At 48.5% G+C, this 21,307-nt stretch overlaps 1 protein-coding gene across 1 annotated transcript; it reads left to right on the forward strand.

The window, feature by feature from the left end:
* The first annotated feature begins 15,856 nt into the window (after nucleotides 1-15,856).
* Nucleotides 15,857-18,804, forward strand: SOX11 (SRY-box transcription factor 11). Its single transcript, XM_045548851.1, has one exon. It carries the CDS (start codon nucleotides 15,926-15,928, stop codon nucleotides 17,261-17,263), a length of 1,338 nt encoding a protein of 445 aa, XP_045404807.1. The 5' UTR covers nucleotides 15,857-15,925; the 3' UTR covers nucleotides 17,264-18,804.
* The last annotated feature ends 2,503 nt before the right edge of the window (nucleotides 18,805-21,307 follow it).

Raw genomic sequence — 21,307 nt, forward strand, 5'->3', positions numbered from 1 at the left:
GCTTCCGCGGGACGGTCGGGGTTTAGCGGGGACGGTGACACAGGGTTCGCTGCAGAGGGAAGGCCAGCCCTTCTCCAGAGGCCCGGCCTGAAGGGTTTTGTCCTCAGTTCAGGGAACATTGGGAATCCAGGAGGCTGTTTTAGCAATGAAATTATCAGCCAGAGGGCTCGGGTTCTAGGAAGGGTGGCCGAGTCAATGCTGTGCGCAGGGGACCGGGGCGGTTCAAGGCACCCCTGGTTCAGGTAGGGGAGGCCTGAGTGTCCCGCGAGCGGCCAGGTGGCGTCGACGTTGCTGGCCGGGGACACACTTTGGCAGCAGGGCTCGGCCCGAGTGGGGAAGCGGCTGGCGGCAAACACAGCGGGCGGACGCGACAGGAACAGGCGTGGGAGGGAGGACGGGGAAACGGAGGACTCGGGGCACCGGCGTCCGGGACCTGATCGGCGCCGAGGGCGGCGTCCGTGCCGGTCCCCGCCGGCCCTCCCTGCCGCCTGCCGCGCTGGGAGGCGTCCCTGGCTCTGTGAGGGTGCCCGCCACGCACGGCCTCCCCGCGGGCTCGTCTGCGCCCCGCGCGCCGGGCACCTGGCTCCCCCACCTGCGCCGCGGCCCCGCCGCCCGGCACCTGCCCGCCCGGTGGCCGCGCGCTCCCGCCGCTGCCGGGGACCGGGCTGGGCTGCAGGTGGCGAGTCTGCGGCTGAGGGTTCGGAGGGGGTCGGGGGAGGCAGCTGGCAGAAGGGAAACCATACGGCGGCGGCAGCAGTTAATAAAGGGGGTCTCCAGAGAGCCGCGGCTCAGGCAGGTGGCTGGGGAGCCCGGCGGCCCTGCGGGGGAGGGGGGCGCCCGGCCCGCGGGAGCAGCTGAGCCGCGCGGAGCTGCTGGGGGCGGGGCGGGGGAGGGGCACCCGAGGGGGCGTCGCTGCCCGGACCGGGCTGGGTCCCCAAGGCAGCACCTAGGGCCGCAGATAAAGAGAAAGGCTGCAGGGAATGTACGTCGTTGGAAAGTGCATCTCAGCCTGCCCCTGAGCAGATGCACCTCACGGCTAAGCTGAGAAAGAGCCTGCTTTTCTGTGCAGGAGATAAAATGATCGTCGTTTAGGTTTGTGTGGTTTTTGAAAGGGTTGTCGCAAAACCACGTTTTTCTCATTTCAGAGTCCCCTCTTGGATTCTTGTTTGTTTGTTTCTGTGTTCAATTTAGCCACTGAAATGTCTGTGATTTTTAAAACGTGTCCTCCTGAATGACATGTGGAATTATTAGCATAAAGACCTATACTTGAGTAGCACTCAGTGGTAATTCGTATACCCACAGGGACATACGCTTTGTGTTTAATCACATAAAATTAATTCTCTTCTTATCCAGTACTATTTTCTGACACCTAAATACATACATACATAATATATACATAAATATATATTACTTTTTTCTTTCTTTTCTTTTTGTCAAGCATTGTCCAAACATTAAATGCTCATTACATGCCCTATGAAGATCTCGCTTGAGATTTAACCTCGACAGCTACACACTCTCACGTTCTACAAGCTGTTAGGTCATGCTACCCTTGTTGAAGGACCTGAATTAATACTGTTCCTAGGAAAGAAATGGCTGAAATTTGGTGTCATTAATTAACACCAATACACTGGTAAGTATTGCTTCTTTAAAGCAATGTTCATATTTAAAGAAGAAATTTCTCAAATACCAAAAAAAGAGGTTTTGCTTTATTTATTTGGATTAGGGATCCAGTCAAAACATTGAGATGAGTGAGCTGTAGATATTAAGAGTAACCTGAGTGTGGATATTGCACATGAGAGTGGGAAGCAGATAGATTAATGACACTGTACAAGAAATAGGAATTTGAAAAGTGGATACGCCAAACTTGAAAATGAGTATACTAGTCCTAGACACAGTCTATATCCAACTTAAATGACAAGTGACCTGCAAAATGTGACTCACCTTCCCAGATCTCACTCCCACCTAATCCTACTCTACTCTTTCCTACCTCAAGAAACCATTCATTTGCGATAACTCTGCTGAATCCTGCTTAGACATTACTGTTACAAACTTCAGGAAAGAGCCAAAATTTTCACCACTATGCTTGCAACTGTACCAAAATGAAACAAAGAAATCATCAGTATGGTAACACTCATTTTTGTTACATTACTTATTCAAAAGTTGCCCCAGTGGACTCAGGTGCACTGAGAAATTCATCCTACTTTTTAAAAGCACTGGTATAAATATGGAGTTTACACACACACACACATTTCCCAACCTGGGGCATAACCTTCTTGATGCCCATTTAAAAACATACAAACACATGCATGCTGATAATATGTATTTTAGCACAAGTAAGGGTCTTTCAAAAATTAAGAAACATAACAATTCCTTACACCTTTGATACCATGTTATACTTTACAATAATGTTACAAGCAGTTGTCACATTGGCCTTTAAACCAATCTGGAGAAGAACAAGGAAGATTTTATCATGCCCATTTTACAGACAAGGAAAGAGTCTCAGAGCAATTAAATGACCTTCTCAAGGTCAACTGCAATAAAAGATAATGAGGAAATTAAAATACTACTTTTCTTCAGGTATGCTTTTGTCCCTTCCTCATGATTCTTGGACACAGACTCTCAGGAAAGATGTTAAGGACAAAGAGTGCCTGGAGTTGAGCCCTGTTTTCTTGACTGCAAGACGGAAAAGAAAGGAATATCAAGCATGTTCCCTTTCAAAATGAGTGTGTCTCTTTGTCTAGCAGTAGTGGAAAATATTTTAAAGTGATTCTTAAAAGAAATTAATATCCAAAATGTCTTTGTGCTGTTTCTTTCTAGCAGCTCTTGATGTTCAACACATCCTACATGTGTATGTGTTTCCTCCCAGCAGAACTGTGAGTTTTGTGAGGGCAAGAATTCTGAGTTTTCTGTTATGCCCCATCTCCCAGACCAATGTCTGTCACATAGTATGTGCTCACTAAAGAGATGCTGAGCTGAAGTAGGAGTCATGTTCCTTGTTAATGATCTGAACATGGTGCTGGGAGACAATAGATGTTTAATAAATATATATTAAATAAATAAGTGAATGATTAGAGAATATTGATATTCCCTAACAGAAATTATCGGGACACATAGTGATCTGAAATAATATATTTATAATATATTAAAGACATAAAGGATTTTCTTCACTTGTTTAATGTGTAATATGATTTGTTTACTCAGAATAACATGGATTCTTGAACAAATTCAACTGGAATGACATATAAGCGAGTATTGAACCCATCCCAAACAAGATTGACTTTTCGTGGAATTATAAAAATCAGTAGAGACTACATCTCTTAAGCAAAAGTCATAATTTTGTCATGGTGGCACAAGCAGGAGTTCTCCATGTGCCCAATATCCAATGTAAACCCAAGGCTAGACAGAACGTCTGTATTGCAATCTACTCCTCATCATGCGCTTCATAGACACAAGTGAATATTAAATGCATATACTAACTGAGACCCTGGAAAGAGCAATTGCAACAGACTCTCAGCTTACATGTGGGTGAAAAAGACAGAATCATATTTTTCTGAGGTTAAGATACTGTGAAATTTGGCATTGTACTTCAGACTCCAACTTTAGTTGAAGGTAGATGTCACTGCAGACACCGAATGACAAAATTCACCATCCATGAGGTATTCTGGAATTGACTGTATTACTTATGGATGATCCTCTATTTTCTGCCAACTCCCAAATATAGCTGAAATTGCATAACTTTACAAATAGCACAAACACTATGGAGAGTAAGACTGGCACATCTCAAGTAGCATGCGCTGCAGGTGAGCTCAGCACAGGCAGCCATGCCAGCGTCGTTCCCTGCTGGTATTGCATCTACTCCTGCTGCTCCCTGTGGGATGAGGGACCCCACTGTTTGCAGTTATTGCCGCTGGAATTCCACGGTATGGGAATTCCATGTCTTAATTCCAAGGAGGCCCCTAACCTATCAAGAAAACTTTTCCTAAGCGATACCAGTATTTAATTTTTTTCCCCTGCTTTCCACCTCTTCTTTCCAGAAATATGCAGAGAAAGATCTCCTACATAATAAACACAAAATACATCTCTAGAAGAGATGTCTAAAATGCCTTCTTTCCTAGATTCTACCACCATTACCAAAGTGTCTTGATCCATTTTTGAAAAAAGTACCTTATACATACAGAGATTTCATACAATATTTTCTTATCCTATTTTCAGCCTCATAAAAACCTTAGATATGAGCAGGAGGTACTCAGCTGTTTTCCTAGTGATGAAAAACTGAAGCTCATACAGAAGAGGTGCCTAGTTTTAAATTCCTAAATTTAGTAACGGAGGTTCTAAGTCATAAAGTCTGAACTCCTGATTGAAAATTTAGTGTACTAAAGTCTCTGCAGTGGGCCTGTGTATTTCAGGTGCAGTGTGCACAGAAATGTGCCTAAAATTTGGTCAATATCCCACCCAGAAAAGCAGGGTTCACACCCTCTAATTATACCCCACCAGTTAATAGAGAATATTGATGGAAAGAGATAATGTAGTCTGCTTCTTTCTTAAGTAAGCAACCGAGATGCCATACACTGTCTTTGGATGAATGCAGATCACTTCTTCCTGTGGGGGCAGTTTGCATAGTTCTCATATTTGCACTTCTGGGAAACACCATCAAGTTTAGACTTGATTTATGTCAGTGGAGTAGAAGTTTTTTATATCTGTCATGTACTTGGTCTTCAATATGTAGTACAGAATACCTCTCTAATCATTTTTGTACAGGGCATGATATTCATCTATAGAGTTGCTGTAATTAGCATTCACACAGTAAACAAGCTTCGGCTGAGGTAGCTGAGCAAGTAAACTTATGATCAGGAAATACTATAAATACCTTTCCTTTTATACCTCAGATCCTATTCTTCACAGTTAGAACCAAAAATAGACATGCCAATATTTCACTTGTGGTGTCATTTTTACACCCAGAATACTATTAAATACCTCCTTGCCCTGTGCGTACAAGAGGTTAAATAGAGGCATGTTACATGGTATTAGAAAATGCAGAGCCAAATCCTGGGAAAAATACCAAATACGCGTAGACAAACTATGTCATTCCTCCACGAGATGGAATGAGAAAACCGAAGGAAAAGACATATTTACCTAGCTTCGGAGGAATAGAAAAGATACTTTAAAATGGAGAAGAAATTGTAACTGCTGTCTCTGTAAGGTGAAGAATTCCTCCCTGCATTAGGGCAATGGTCTTTTGGTTCCCTGGCTCCATGAGCTTACTGAGGAAGAGTGTGAGTGGACATCGGACTTTCCTACTTCACCCTGGGACTCACCTATAGAATTACCCTGGGTGCTCTGATCCTTTATTGAGAGTAACATTTGCTTTGAGATGTCCTCAAATTGCCCACATTCAAGGGACAAGAAATTCCCTCAGATTTTATAATTACATGTCTCAATACATAAATTTGTGTAGATTTTACAGTTTTAAGGGCTCCCAGCTATCTTTGTTCATGAGGGATAGAGAAACCTCCTTAGAAATCTCATTCTAAGGGAAAGAGAATCAAGGTACTGAAGCTCTGTTGTTGGAAAATATTAAGACATTCGTACTAGAGTAAAAGAATGTATCTAAGTGTAATACATTTCGTGTTACACTGGATTTTCCTCTGGGCTAATCCCTGTAGATGCATCCAAGAGAGGAAAGAGGCCCAAAAGAGTGAATTCACTAAAATATGGTAAGAACTGCATCCCATGGGAAAACAACAGCTAAGTTCAGGTGAAGAATAGTTTGGAAATACCACGTACAGTGGCTGGGCAGGGAGCAAGGCCACCATATGAGGCAGCAACAGAACAATGACCCAGAGAGGGGAGATGGTGTCTGTCCCTTCTCTTTTTCTTGGTTCTTTTTTACCTTTTCTTCCTACTCCCTCAGAGTGACCTTGACCTCTGGGTTTTCTTCATGTCTTCATTTGCTCATTTACCCCGACAGTGCTGATGCCTGCGAGGTGCCCGGCACTCAGCTCAGCTCAGGGCAGAGGCTGGGGGGGACGTGCACACCCCACCTTTCAGGGAACTCACGGTCAAGCAGAAAAGGCTCGTCTTTCAGCCGGATTATTCTTCTAATTCTACCTACAACACCCACCACAGTAGAGACAGCAGTGTTGGGAAACTGAGATTCACACTAATTGTATTTGTCAGCTCTTCCTGGCCCCAGAATACTCGAAGGAAATGGGCTAGAGGGGCGTCTTTGCAGGGCAGCATCTCAGTGCTGAACACGTCCTTAGAAACAACCCAGAGGGACCGCTGGGGATTTCCTTCATGATATTCGCTGGTCCCCCCACGCCACCCTGTGCTTCTGGGGGGTCCTCTATGGGCCAGTCCTGGGTGTGCCACAGTGACCAGCTGTGGTCCCTGGGGAAGATGGGGTGCAGCTGTGATAAGTGCTGTGGTAAAGGGATGCACACGGCCCCCCAGGATTGACGGGATGAAACAAGGATGCTGTCTAAAGTGGGGGCTTTGCCAGGAAATGGTCCTAAAGACACGTCGTGTCCTCACACTCCCAAGCACTGCACCTCGACAGCCTTTCCCTACTGTCGCACTTCTACAACCCAGTGCGTGATCTCACACTTGTGCAGGTTCATGAAGCTGTCCGCTTTGACCTGAATACGATGTCAAATTGTATTTTCCCTGTTCTCACAGAATTTTGCCTGAGACCCCAAAGTGCAGAGGAGGCAATACACTGCCTGTGCATTTTGAGGCTGCGACCACCAGCCACAGCCACGAAATCCCGCTGGTGGTAGCTGCACCTGCCCTCACCACAGCTATCAGCAACTTGTTGCCTGCGAAGCAGACGTCCTGAAATTCACTGGAGGAGAAAATGTTTTATAGACAACCTGCAAGAGAAGAAAGCCCTGTGGTTTTTCCGCTCCCTCTCTGTGTCAGTTTGCCAGAGCTGCCGTGACAAAGTACCACAGACTGATGCTTAAATGAAAGATTTATTCTTGCACAGCTGTGGAGCCTGAGATCAAGGTATCGGCAGGGTTGGCTCCTTCTGCTCCAGGCCTCGCTCCTCGGTTGCCAGTGGCTGTCTTCTCCCTGTGCCTCTTCACGACATTTTCCCTCCTTGTGTTTCTGTGTGTTCAAATTTCCACTTTTTATAAGGAAATCGGTTCTGTTCAATTTGAGCCCACCCTAATGACCTGATGCTACCTTGGTCATCTGCAGACTCTGTCTCCAAATAAGGTCACATTGGGAGGTCCTGGGAGTGAGGCTTCAACACATGTATGTTGAGGGAACACAATTCAACCCGCAATATCCATCCTCTGACCCCTAAAAATCCACGTCCTTCTCACATACAAAATGTATTCCCCACATCTCAACATCTCCAAAAGTCCACACCCAGTCCAGCATCAACTCTAAGTCCAAAATCTCATCTAAATACCTAAATCAAATGTGGGGGAGGCTCAGGGTATGATCCGTCCCGAGGCAAAATTCTCCAGCTGTGAATCTGGGAAACAGACAACTTACCTGCTTCCAAAACACAACGGTGGGACCGGTACGGAACAGATGTTCCATGGCAAAAGGGAGAACTTGGAAGGAAAAAAGGGGACACCTGGCCCAAGCAAGTCCAAATCCCATCAGGGCGAATCCCACGAGAGTGTAAGGCTGGGAGACATCCTCTTTGCTTGTCACTGTCCTTCAGGCCTCCATGCGCCACCCCACAGACCCTGTCTAGGAGCCAAGGCTGGCCAGCACCGACATGTGGATTTCCAGTGGGGTGGGGGAGGAGTTCAGGGGCGACTGGGGCACAGAGACCAGGGTGGGACTCTCACCTGGACACATGAAGGCCTGGCTGGTGCCCTCCCAGGGGGAGAGTGAGCAGTGGGCTCCCCCAGGATGTGGTGGAGCAAATGCTCCAGGTGCATCAGTGAGTCAGAGGGAGGTGCAAGAAGGAGGCTGGAAGGGCGCCGCCCTGGTGCCCTGTCAGGGTGTGGCACACGCGATGATACCGCCTGGGAAGAGCAGCTGAGAAGGACCCAATGGGCCATCTGGAGAGGGTATCCCCCATGGCAGAGCAGGGGGCCAGGGACCCACAACGGGTCCCAGCTGTGGGATCCGCAGGTCAGGGGCTGTCGAGTAGCCAGGCGAGAAGCACAACAGCACTGCCATGTGATCTGAGATCTTCACTCCTTTCTGTCCCAGGCCTTCCCCACCCTGGGGCCACAGCAGCCGGAAGGCAGCACTGGGAGCTGCACGTGTAAAAGCCCAGAGCAGCCACCTTGGATGTAAACGACGGTGAGCCCGGGCTACGTCTGAGAGAGGACCCCTGGGTGGGTGGGTGGGAAGAGAATCAGAGAGCCGCTTCCTGATCACGCTCCACCTCCTCCAGCCCGTGGAATGCAAAATTTACACATCCCAGTGCAGATCCAAAGGGTGCTCAGAAACAAAGGAAAACTGTGTTAATTTTTCATTATGACATTGACTACCTGCTGCTGTGGGAGAAAAAACTAATGAGGGTTCTGGCACTAGCCGAGGTTGAAAGAAGCTTACTGAGACTGAAGGAGGCTGTGGCTATACGTAGGCAACTTGGATTACTTTAGGTGCTTTTCTTACTGGCCACATTTCTGCAAGGAGTATGTGCTACCTTTGAATGGAGGAAGAAAACATGATAAATACCAGGAAGCATCAAAGTCACAAATAAATGACCATATTTTAAAATAGAATGAATCCAAAATAATATAATGAAACCATAGACGTAAGGGGATGAAATTAAAATAATTTTCCCTAGTTTATGATTCCGTAAGAATGACATTTTTAGTAGTAGACAAATTACAAAATGTTAAGAGGGCAGATGTGACCTTGGAAGCCATCTAGTCCAAAATTTTCATGTTACAAATGGGGAAACCAAGGCCCGGGGTGATTGACCACTGGTCCTGTGATTGCATTGCTGATTCTGGTTGATGGTAGGATGAGGGCAGGAGTCGGGTCTCCCAGGTTCAGACCCCACACTCCTGGAAAGGGCAGACTATTGGCCTCTACCACCTTTCCTTGTAGACCACAGATCCAGGAAGCACACTCTGGTTTCTGTGTAGTGCTCTGCGACTCTCTCTGGTTCAGATGGTAGAGAATTAGCACAATTTGCAGAGCCATCTCCCCACCCCCACCCGTAAGCCCCACCCTGCCTTTCCTGGAGCAATATATTGGGCCTTGGGAGAAATAGAGCAACTGAAAGAGCAGTTTGCATTGTGTAATACTGCAGCCGAATCAATATGAAAAATACATGTTTGGGGGAAACAGTTACTTCACTTCTTCATAAGAAAAAAATTCCAGAGTTATCCAGTTCAACATCTTTTCCAGAGGAGGTTCCTCCTACCAAGAAAAGGTTGAATAAATTTATTTTTAAAGAAAATAAGGTATATTTAAGCAGCAAAAATATCAAATTCTAGCAAATGGTAAATAGGAACAGTGTGAACATGTGAAATAGTTTGATCTGAAACCACAAACATCCCTCTTGTTGTTAGCTTCAATTTTATGTGTGCATATTCTGTTTGTGTGAGTGAGAGAGAGAGAATGTGTGTGTGTGTGTGTGTGTGTGTGTGTGTGTGTGCGCTGGGTCCAGATGTAACCATGCATTTCACACATCAACTCATGGTCAAAATGGAAGCCCCTGCTCCCTGCTGCACTGCCCTACTGCTCCTGTGTTTTTTTTTTTAATTGTGAAAGAGATGAAACTAGAGAAGCAGAAAGAAAAAACCATGCCACGCTTGAATTGCAAAGGAAGTGGATTTTGTCTAAGGGTGAGGGGCTTCCTGCAGGTGGAACTGGTAAGTCCCCACAGCCCAAAATGCATGTTGGGATGAATAGCCTGGTTGCATTGTGGGGACAGGGAGGCCAGTTTGGTGTCTGTTACTAAAAAATGCATGGAATATTGAGGGAGCCTAAACATACCCATTGATGGTGAAAATGGGCAGGAGGAAGGGAACTCAGAAGTGACTTAGGTGGGAGAATTGACTGAGCTTACTGAGGTGTGTGAGCAAATATGAAAATTCTTTCACACAGCAGACATTTCTGCAACAACTACTATGTGCCAGGAACTGTTTTAGGCACTGGAGAAAAATAGTAAAAATAACAACAACAACATGCATGAGCATCTTATGTGTAGCACTGTTCTAAGCACTTGATATATATTTAATCATTAAAACAATTCTAAGAGGTAGTTACTATTATCCTACTTTATAGATTAGAACACTGAGGCACAGGAAGGGTAAAATAACTAGCTTAAAAGACACTATCAAGAGAATGAGAAGCCACAGACTAGGGGAGAAATATGTGCAAAGACATGTCTGATAAAGGGCTGTTATCGAAAATACGCAAAGAACTCTTAAAACTTAACAATAAGCACACAATCTGATTAAGAAATGACCCAAAGATCTTAACAGACATATCATCAAAGAAGATACACAGATGGCACTTAAGCATTTGAAAAGATGTTCCTCATCACATGTCATTAGGGAAATGTAAATTAAAACAATGAGATACCACTGCACATCTATTAGGATGGCTAAAATCCTAAACACTGACACCACCAAATGCTGGCAGGGATGTGGAGCAACAGGAGCTCTCATTCATTACTGCTAAGAATGCAAAATGGTACAACTACTTTGGAAGACAGTTTGGAAGTTTCTTACACAACTAAACAAAGACCACGGATACAGCACTCTCATTCTTTGATATTTACCCAAATTAGTTGGACACTTAAATCCACACAAAATCCTGCACAAGGATGCTTATAGCAGCTTTATTTATAATTGCCAAACTTGGAAGCAACAAAGATGTCCTTCAGCAGGTGAATGGATAAACTGTGGTATATCCAGACAATCGAATAGGATTCAGTGCTAAAAACAGATGAGTTACCAAGCTATGAAAAGACATAGAGGAACTTTAAATGGTTATTACTAAGTCAAAGAAGCCAATCTGAAAAGGTTGTATACTGTATGGTGGCCAGTATTTGACATTCTAGAAAGGCAAGATTGTGGAGACAGTGAAAGGATCAGGCGTTGCCCGAGGGCTAGGGCTGGGAGCCCAGGGAGAATGAACAGGCAGAGCACAGAGGAATTTTAGGGCAGTGAAACTACTATGTATGACATTATAATGGCGGATACTTATCATTCTATAGTTGTCCAAAGCCAAAGAATGTACACCACCAAGAGTGAACCCTAAATGTAGGGTTCACGTCCATGGACATGGGTGATTATGATGTGTTGATGTTGCTTCACCGATTATAGCAAATGTACCAGTGTGGTGGGGAACACTTCTAATGAAGGAGGCTGTGTGCGTGTAGGAACAGGGAGTATATGAGAATGCTCTGTGCTTATCATTTGATTTTGCTGTGAACCTAAAACTGCTTGGAAAAATAAATCTATTGTTTAAAAGAATATATAGCTCATATGAATAATAAAAAAATAAGAATTATTTCAGAGGCATCCGTCAGGTTTGTGGAACTCTCTGGTCATTGTTAAGTAAAAGGGCTACATGAGATCCACCAAAAAAAAAGAAAAAGAAAAAGAAAAAGAAAAAAAGACATCAGAAACCAGATTTTCAATCCAAGGCTACATTTCATAGTCTTAGCTCTCAACAGCTATGCCTGTGTATTTTGAACTTCAAAGGTGCCTTGTTAATAGTGCAATTCAGTGGGTTTGAACTAACATTTAAAGGAATGGAATGGAATAGAATAGAATAGAAAATAGCTTGAATTACACACATAACAAAGAGAGACATTGATTTGTTAAACTTTGATTTCTACTTTATATGTCTATAGCATGTGTACTGTGTTACGATGTAAAAATGTGCTTTATAAAATAGGTCATGTTCAAAGTAAGTTTCAAAACCCTTGCCCTATGCTGTACTGCCCTACTGCTCGGGCTTTAACAGATTACACTCTGTTAAACATCAGCACATGTATGTTGTTGTAAGATTCACCGGTTAGGGAATACATGAAGAGCAGCAGTGTGTGTGTGTGTATGTGCTTGTAGTGTGAGTTCAATTTATACTCAATACCATGTCTGAGGGACATTTAAGAAGCAACGTCCAATAGATGATGTTCAGATCCAAATTCAGGATTCAGGTGTGAAGAGGAGATACATGATAGAGCTTAGCAGTGAGGAGTGCATTCATTTCTGGAGGAAACAGAGAGGGAGAAAAAAGGCAGGAGCCCTATGGCATGGCTTCCTTTCAGAGATGCAGACATGTACGTAGTTGGAATGCTTCTAAAAATGGTGTTCCATCAAATGAGTCAAATATTTACCCAGTGATATTTTTAGCATATTATTTGCTTAAAAATGCTTCTTCTTCAGAGAAAAAAAGGAACATTTTATATTTATTGATTGTGTTTTAATTTTGAGAGATTTTGTAGAATATCTTACCTCCTTATGTAACAGTCCTTTTAAGAGAAATTTTTTTTGTAAAGATGCAACTGGAAAGTGATAACGATAACCATAAAAATATAGTCATTCATGGCTCTAATCAAATGTGACTCTTAAGACGGAACATTAATGAAGTATCCAACAATGTTTAGCATTAATAGGAAAACTGCATATTTTGCTTATAAATAAGTACATAGACACACAAAAATGAAGTGAATATTGGCTTTAAAAAAGATGACCGAAGGGTCTATCTGTGACATACATTCAGTGGTTTAAAAAATAGCAGATACAATTCCATTTTACCAAATTATACTTTCAAAAGGTACATTATTAAAGAAAGGCCACATTTTCTATTTGGTAGCCTAAAATTCCTTTACACAGGTGGTAACTTTTGGTGTTGCAAACATCTGTTTTTCAGGAGTAAATATTGTTCCTGTAAGAAGTACGTGAGGTCTCAAACATGTTTCCTTTCTTTTAAAGTTACATTTATTTAAAAATCTTTTCTTAGGGAGCTAAAAGGAAAAAAGTATACAGAATAGTTATTTAATATTTTTTTCTTTCCTCACTCCAGGTCCTTACTAAGTCCAGTAATGTTGTGTATGTGGGGTGGGATGTTACAAAATAGCAATCTGGTCAATCTTTGTGAAAACAGTCTCACTTTGCCTGTATTTGGGGGGAGGGCGGTGGATCTGCTGTGGTGCATGTCTGCGCATCTGAAATGCCCACTTCAGCACTCCCAATCTTTGCAAGGTGTTTATTCAAAGACTCATGAAACCATTCCACTTGGTATTCTTAGCCCTGTCCTCTCAAGCCATGCAACCTCCCCTGGTCTAGTTTATCTTCTCCGACAAATGACCCATCTTTCTTTGAACAGAAATTATGTTTCTTATTTGAAAGAGTAGACTAATATTTCATCTAAGAAGATCACAGCACTATGAGCAAAAAATCCATTATTTTCAGCCCTACTGTGTACTTAAATCATTCTCATTTTAAAGCTAAGCATGGATTTTGCTGTAGTGTAAAGGCAGCAAATAAACACGGAATTTGCCAAAGATTTTCAAATGCATTTTCTTTCAGAGTCTAAAATGGTAGGTGCCCTCATGCTTTGCATGCAAATAATGCAGATATTTCAATCCTTCTGCCTAGAGTGTGGATCTGTCCTGCGTTGGGAGGACAGGGTGTAGATTCACCGTCTGCTCCACCCCACCCTCCCATGGTGCTCCCAATAGCTAGGAAACAGGTGAGGTAATAGAAAAACAAGACACAGTGGTTGCCTTGCAGGAGTGAAGATGAATTTTCACACACTGCCTTGGGGTTTACACATCTCCATACTTCAAGTCACCCAGTAGGAACGACTGAAATTCTTTTGGTTTTGATGTCCCTAAAAATAATAAGTTGCCAGCATTATCAAGGTTTAAGTTGGTCTGAATATTACAAGTATTTGCTACAGTGTTTTTGTTTAGGATGTATGGGGGGATGGGGTATAGTGATGGCGGTGATTTTTTCAAATCATGATCTGTGAAAACATGGTACCATTTATGTTATTAAAGTGCTCAGACAAGGTCCAATACTTAAGGAAAGTAGCATTATTTGCAGGGAGGTCACCTGAAAGGAAGCGAATTTAGATCATTTGGTTAGTCCCAAGTAGCTGTCTTCTCCGGCGGACGACTCCAGGCAGGGTCTTTGAAACTACTCAAAGTTGCCAGATCCCCGGCGCTGGAGGGTGTGGACAGGACTAGGACGACGACAGACAACACAGAGGAAACGGCGCTTTTCTTGTAATTGCTCCCAGAATATCCATAGATGGGTAGCGGGGACTAAATAAAGAAACACAAAGAAGAATGGGTTTCGAAGTGGCTCAGCCAGACAGACGGGGTCTGGGGCCGCTTTCTGTAACCCAGCCTGCCCACCGCGCCGCTGCCCTGACGGCCACCTCTCCACATACACAGGAAATATTTTGACTCGAAACTCCAATGCACCTTATTTTTTTTGGTTTATGGTGTTTAGCTGCAACGGCGAGCGACCCAGGAGGCTTGCCGGCTCGCAACTGCGAGGCTTCAGGTCGAGGCTGTTGGGGAGGGCGCCGGCGCCCGAGGAAGGGGGCAGGGACAAAGAGGAAGAGGAGGGCCGGGAAGGAGAAGGAAGCGGGGGAGGGGCCGGGAGGAGGGGGCGGGAGGGGAACGCGGCGGGGGAGCCCGGCCCCTCACTGGCGAGGCCGGGGAAGGGGTGGGGGTGCCGGCGGCTCCCAGGACCCGCTGAAGAACCGGCCTCTGGAGTGGCCAGATTGAACGCGAGGGCCCGGCGCAAGCCAAGCCCCGCAGACCGTTACTCCCGCCCGCGCCGGGGCGGGGCGCGCGGGGGCGCGGCGCAGCCAAACCCGCACGGCAACGTCTCCAGACGCGGCCGAGGAGGAAAACCAGACGGGGAAAAAGAACAAAACCGAAAAATGCAAACGGGGGAGGGGTCATGCAGCCTCTCGGGCTTTAAATTGATTTCTTTGCCTTAGGAAAAGGGAGAAAGGGAGAAGGAGAACGGAGCCCACGTGCCCCGAGAAGGTTGTTGTGTCGAAGCGCCACCTTCCGTCGGCCAGCGGCCTCGCTGGCCTCCCGGGCGGGCTCGGGCCTCCGCGCCGGGGAGCAGCGAAGCCCCCCTGGGGGCGCGCCGGGGGGGGGGGACAGCTGCGCCCACCCCCGGGCGCCGCGGACTCGGAGCTGGGCTGTGCCGGCCGTCCCCGGCTTTGCGCGTGCCCGAGTAGGCACATGGGGAGTGAGCGCGCTCCGTCTGCCCACACCGTCGGGCCTCTGGGGGACGGGGCACAAAGGGGCGCTGGGCCTCTCCCGGGACCTGGTCTCCGGCTGGCAGCGGCGCCCGGACTGGCCTGCCCGCCCCGGGGTCGCCCGCCCACCGCGGTGCCGTGCGCAGCTCCCAAGCATCCCGGGGAGAGGCGCATCTGTGCACACACGCGGATTTTTTAAAAATAACATATTTCTAGACATGCCTGTTCTTCCCCGCCACCCCCATCTTTGCAAAGCAGCCCCGAGGGCGGGGCCAAAGGGGCGGGGCCTCCGGGTTAATAAAGGGAGATAGGCGGAGCCGGCCCCTAGCCATTGGCTGGCCGGGGGAGTGATGTCACCCATATGACACCCTGATAACTAGTTGAGAGAGAGCCCTCAACTTTTTGCAGAAGGAGCGCGCGCGCCTGGGAGTGCCGTGGGTCCAGCGTTTGCGGTGGGAGCCACGAGCCGGAGAGAGGGGTCCCGGGCTCCCTCGACCGCCGCCGCCGCCGCCGCCGCCTCTCTTGTTGCGGCCGCAGCTCCCAGCGCGCCGGCGGCCGTCGCCGCCGAAGCCCCCGCGGCCGCTGTGTGCAGCCTGGAAGGGGGGGCGGGGGGGAGGGGGGGAGCCGCGGACTCCGGGTGCCGAGGACTTTGCAACTTGCCCAGGAAGGTGGAGGGGTGGGAGGGGGAGGGGGACCTCCGCAAGAGACCGAGCGGCCCGGGTTGGAGCGCCCAGCCCCGCAGCGGATCATGGTGCAGCAGGCGGAGAGCTTGGAAGCGGAGAGCAACCTGCCCCGGGAGGCGCTGGACACGGAGGAGGGCGAATTCATGGCTTGCAGCCCGGTGGCCCTGGACGAGAGCGACCCAGACTGGTGCAAGACGGCGTCGGGCCACATCAAGCGGCCGATGAACGCATTCATGGTGTGGTCCAAGATCGAGCGCAGGAAGATCATGGAGCAGTCTCCGGACATGCACAACGCCGAGATCTCCAAGAGGCTGGGCAAGCGGTGGAAAATGCTGAAGGACAGCGAGAAGATCCCTTTCATCCGGGAGGCGGAGCGGCTGCGGCTTAAGCACATGGCCGACTACCCCGACTACAAGTACCGGCCCCGGAAAAAGCCCAAAATGGACCCCTCGGCCAAACCCAGCGCGAGCCAGAGCCCGGAGAAGAGCGCGGCTGGCGGCGGCGGCGGGGGCGCGGGCGGCGGCGCGGGCGGCGCCAAGACCTCCAAGGGCTCGAGCAAGAAATGCGGCAAGCTCAAGGCCCCCGCGGCCGCCGGCGCCAAGACCGGCGCGGGCAAGGCGGCCCAGCCCGGGGACTACGGCGGCGCTGGCGACGACTACGTGCTCGGCAGCCTGCGCGTGAGCGGCGCGGGCGGCGGCGGCGCGGGCAAGACGGTCAAGTGCGTGTTTCTGGATGAGGACGAGGAGGACGAGGAAGACGACGAAGAGTTGCAGCTGCAGATCAAGCACGAGCCAGACGAGGAGGACGAGGAGCCCCCGCACCAGCAGCTCCTGCAGCCTCCGGGGCAGCAGCCTTCCCAGCTGCTGAGACGCTACAACGTCGCCAAAGTGCCCGCCAGCCCCACGCTGAGCAGTTCGGCCGAGTCCCCCGAGGGCGCGAGCCTCTACGACGAGGTGAGGGCGGGCGCGACCTCGGGCGCCGGGGGCGGCAGCCGTCTCTACTATAGCTTCAAGAACATCACCAAGCAGCACCCGCCGTCGCTCGCGCAGCCCGCGCTGTCGCCCGCGTCCTCGCGCTCCGTCTCCACCTCCTCGTCCTCCTCGTCCAGCAGCAGCAGCGGCAGCAGCAGCAGCAGCGGCGCCGAGGACGCCGACGACCTGATGTTCGACCTGAGCTTGAATTTCTCCCAAAGCGCGCACAGCGCCAGCGAGCAGCCGCTGGGGGCCGGCGCGGCGGCCGGGAACCTGTCCCTGTCGCTGGTGGATAAGGATTTGGATTCGTTCAGCGAGGGCAGCCTGGGCTCCCACTTCGAGTTCCCCGACTACTGCACGCCGGAGCTGAGCGAGATGATCGCGGGGGACTGGCTGGAGGCGAACTTCTCCGACCTGGTGTTCACGTATTGAAAGGGGCGCCCCGCTTCTCGCTCTTTCTCTCGGCGGGTGCAGAGCAGGGTTCCTTGGGAGGAAGTTGTGGTGGTCATGATGATGATGATGGTGTTGGTGGTGGTGGTAGGGTGGAGGGGAGAGAAGAAGATGCTGATGATATTGATAAGATGTCGAGACGCAAAGAAATTGGAAAAGATGAAAATTTTGGTGGAGTTAAAAGTGAAATGAGTAGTTTTTAAACATTTTTCTTGTCCTTTTTTTTGCCCCCCTCCCTTCCTTTATCGTGTCTCAAGGTAGTTGCATACCTAGTCTGGAGTTGTGATTTTTTTCCCCTAAAAATGTGTTTTTGTAATTACTATTTCTTTTTCCTGAAATTCGTGATTGCAACAAAGGCGGAGGGGGCGGGGCGGGGGAGGGGAGGCAGGACCCGCTCCGGAAGGCGCTGTTTGAAGCTTGTCGGTCTTTGAAGTCTGGAAGACGTCTGCAGAGGACCCTTTTGGCAGCACAACTGTTACTCTAGGGAGTTGGTGGAGATTTTTTTTCGTAAGAGATCTTAAAGAACTGGTGATTTTTTTTTTTAACAAAAAAAGGGACCATTGCAACTTTTTTATTTTATTTTATTTTTTTGGAGGGAGAAAACTGATGTCTTCTATGCATCCGATTCTTAACAAAACTGCAGGGAGCTTGAAAAAATGCAGACTGTACAAACGCTTACAAAAAAAAAACTGTGAACTGACTTAAGATCAGAGTTTACTTTTCAGATCAAATTGTTTATGGTTTTACAAATGTGATTTCTACTTGCCAACTTTTTTTTTGTAACTTGTTCCCTTATACCTCCTTGATTGAATACCAGACAGCCTAGACCTCAGTACAAAAGGTATTGAAACATTTTTGATACATAACAGACCTCAGTCTTTTTTAAAAATTAATATATTTTCAGGCGTATTTTTGTACAGTGAAAAGGGAACATTCTTGCTGTGTTTTTTCAGTAAGACTTTCAGGCACTTCTTCCCTTTTGATTTCTTTTTTTCCTCTGTTTTTTAGCATGCAAGTATGTTGGTACGTTATGTCCTGGTTTAAAAAGGATTAAAATTTTAAAATAATCCTTGCATCTAAAGGCCTTGTGGTTTAAAAAAAAAAAAGCAAACTTTTTTTTTGTACAGCTATAGTAGAGATTTGTTCAATATTTGTAGGTAAAGATTTATTGAAAATGGTGATATAGACCTCAGAGCTGTTATCTTAGTTTAAAGATTGTATATGTACTGTACTATAGTAGGACTTTATGTATCTCATACGCTGTGATGTGGATGGGGCCCCAGATGGAAGGTTTGAAACTGGATTCTCGATTTTTAGCAAAAAAGGAAAAAAAGGCACATAGTTTAAAAAGTTTCTCATTTTGTGCAATATAATCTAAATAAAGTACAGACCATCTGCATACTTTGTAGCAAATGGTGGCAAAGCAGACTCAATGCACTGTCGACATCATTGCCTGTTTTTTTTTTTTTTTTTTGTGCTGGAAGTCTGTATCTTGACAATTTTAATAAATCAGCTGGAACTGATAGAAACTCGCATCGCCAATAGTCTCTCTGGAAGTCAAACTGGAGGTCCTGTTGTCGCAGCGCATTCGGTGGTGAGGCCGTTGTGTGCGTGATGGGGGGTGGCAGAAGAGAATTCTACATTTACAGGGGTTAGGCTGAAAAGTGTTCAATTGGCAGGCAGATTTCTTTTTCCTCTTCCTCCCACTAGTTGTGAAAGACAGGGGAAGAGTATTCTTTCGCTCTGCCTTCCCTTTCCATCCTCCCCTCTTCATTTCCTTTCTCACCTCCTCTCCCCACCCACCCTGGCAGGCAGGCGGGCCGCGCGGAGAGGCTCTGGAAGCTGGCCGGGAGGGGCGGCCATCTCGCGAGCTCGGGGTCCGGCGCTCGCCGTGGCTTGTGCGTTCTCCTTGGCGGGCCGCGTACCGGCTGTGCATCGCGGTGACAGCCGCCCGGGGCGGGGAGTACACGGGGCGCTCCTGTCCCCGCCTCTCCTCAGAGGGTGGGGACGGCCGTTTCCAGTTTTGAATTTTTCCCCTTTTTTCTTTTCTTTTTTTTTTTTTTTTTCCTTTTTTTTAAGGCTGCATCTTCGCGTGTGCTCAGAGGTAGATGCTGGGGGGAATGCAGCTTCAGTTTTTGACCTGTAGTGGTGAAGGGGAGAGGGAAGGGAGGACAGGGGAGAAGTTGTCGGTGTCTGTCTCTTCTTCGTCCCCTGGGGCCGTGGAGCTGTCGGAGAGCTCAGCCCCGCTGAGGGATGGGGGACGGCTCCGGGCCAGAGGAGCACGGGGCGCAGCGGGACTGAGGCTGCGAGCAGCAGGGAGGACGCAGCAGGTTGGCCGAGGGCAGCCAGGGGAGCATGCACAGATGCCGTGCATCCGAGCCGAGGCCTCTGGGGTGCCAGAGCAGTCCGCGCCGCCGGTTTGGGGGCGAAGGCACGGGGGTGGCCAAGGGCGCCTAGGCGGCCGCCCGGGACGCAAACGCAGAGGCCCACCGCTCCGCGTCCCGGCGCCTGGGTTTCTTGGCCTCGCCGCGGTGTGCGCCTGGGCGCACCCAGCGGCAGGCCCTGGAGGCGCGGGGTGGGCAGGGTAGACTCCGGGCTTGTGGAAGAAAGCTAACCCCGGGAGAAGGCGGCTGCTGCACCCGCGCCCCGCGGACCCTCCGCAAGCCCTCGACGCGCGCCGGCTCTGGGGCTGCCGCGGAAGCAGCCTCCTGGCGGGCCGCGACCACAAAGGTGGCTGCTGAGCATCTTGATTGTTCTCCCGCAGCAGCCTCCTTGGGGCTTGGGCGGCGGCGCGGGCGCAGCTCTTACGCGCGCGCTCTCTGCTCTCTGGGGACCGTTTGCCCGTCCACACCCCGCCCGCGTTTTTCCAGCCCCAGCCTGCGTCCCCGAGCCTTGCGGCAGGCCCCGGCTGGCGAGCGCGGCCGTGCGCGCTCCAGCCCCGCTTCCGTGCCTTCACCGCCTCTCTCCTGGGGTGCGGGCGGAGGGAGGCGGGGAGGCCGGTGGGGCCCCGCGCGCCAGCCACGGAGCTCAGCCTCCCCGGGCTGCGGCGCCCGCCATGGAGGAGGTTTTCAGTGGCTAATTGAAACTCGGTGCCAAATCACCAGGGCTCTGTGGCTTACTGAAACGATTTACCAAGACTTGGCCTTCCATTTTCACTGAGATTTGGTGAGACCCGTGCAAGCGTCCGCACGGTCACAGGGGCTGCTAGGCCAAAGGGGCCCCGGCGCCCTTCCTGCCTCCCCTCCCACCTCCCCTCGCCTCCCCCTCCCCTGCGATCCCGGGCTCCCCCGCCCCCTCCCGCTCGGGGCGAGCCTCCACCCAGCCCCCACCCTGGACGCGAAGCCAGCGAGCTTCTGCTGCGGGAGGACAGATTTCTTCTCTGTGGCTTTTCCTTTGGATGAACCATCAGATTTCAGTAGTTCACTTGGGAAAAGAAAGGGCTGATGGTGTTAACAAGGTTCTCAATATAGAACTGGATTTCTGGAGTTGTTTACTTCACGCCCCTCCCCCCCAACGATAGACTAATGTAGTCATTGGTCGGACATTTATTTTAGCCACGAATAATGGAACCGGCGGTTTACAATTGATAGTTTCTCTGTGCTGGTGATATTACGTGGCGCGGCCCTCGACTGGGGTTCTAAAACTTGTTGAAAACACAAACCCATTTATTCTATGTATTTCGAAAACATGAAAACTTTGCATGTATATTATGTTTTAACCATAGATGAATCTTGGACATTTTCTGTGGTGAGGTAGAAATTTGAAATAAATTAGCAAAGTAATAATTTGGCCTCCGAATGGAAAAAGATAGTCATGATTTTTTAAAAAAGCCATGTGGCCTAACTTCTTGATAGAAAAATAAGAGAAAAGTAGTTGGTTGGCGATCTAAATTAAAAACCTGTTAGAACTCAGGACAGGCGCTTCAATGGGCTTTTAACAATACTTAAGGCTGTTTCGATGAATGCATTGTGAAAATCATCCTTAATGAATTCTTTATTGAATGTCTAAAACATAATATAATATTAA

Source organism: Lemur catta, chromosome 4 (assembly GCF_020740605.2).
Source record: "Lemur catta isolate mLemCat1 chromosome 4, mLemCat1.pri, whole genome shotgun sequence".
NCBI lineage: Eukaryota > Metazoa > Chordata > Mammalia > Primates > Lemuridae > Lemur > Lemur catta.

Coding starts and splice junctions, on each gene's coding strand:
- SOX11 (XM_045548851.1), top strand. CDS start 15,926: ATGGTGCAGCAGGCGGAGAGCTTGGAAGCGGAGAGCAACCTGCCCCGG.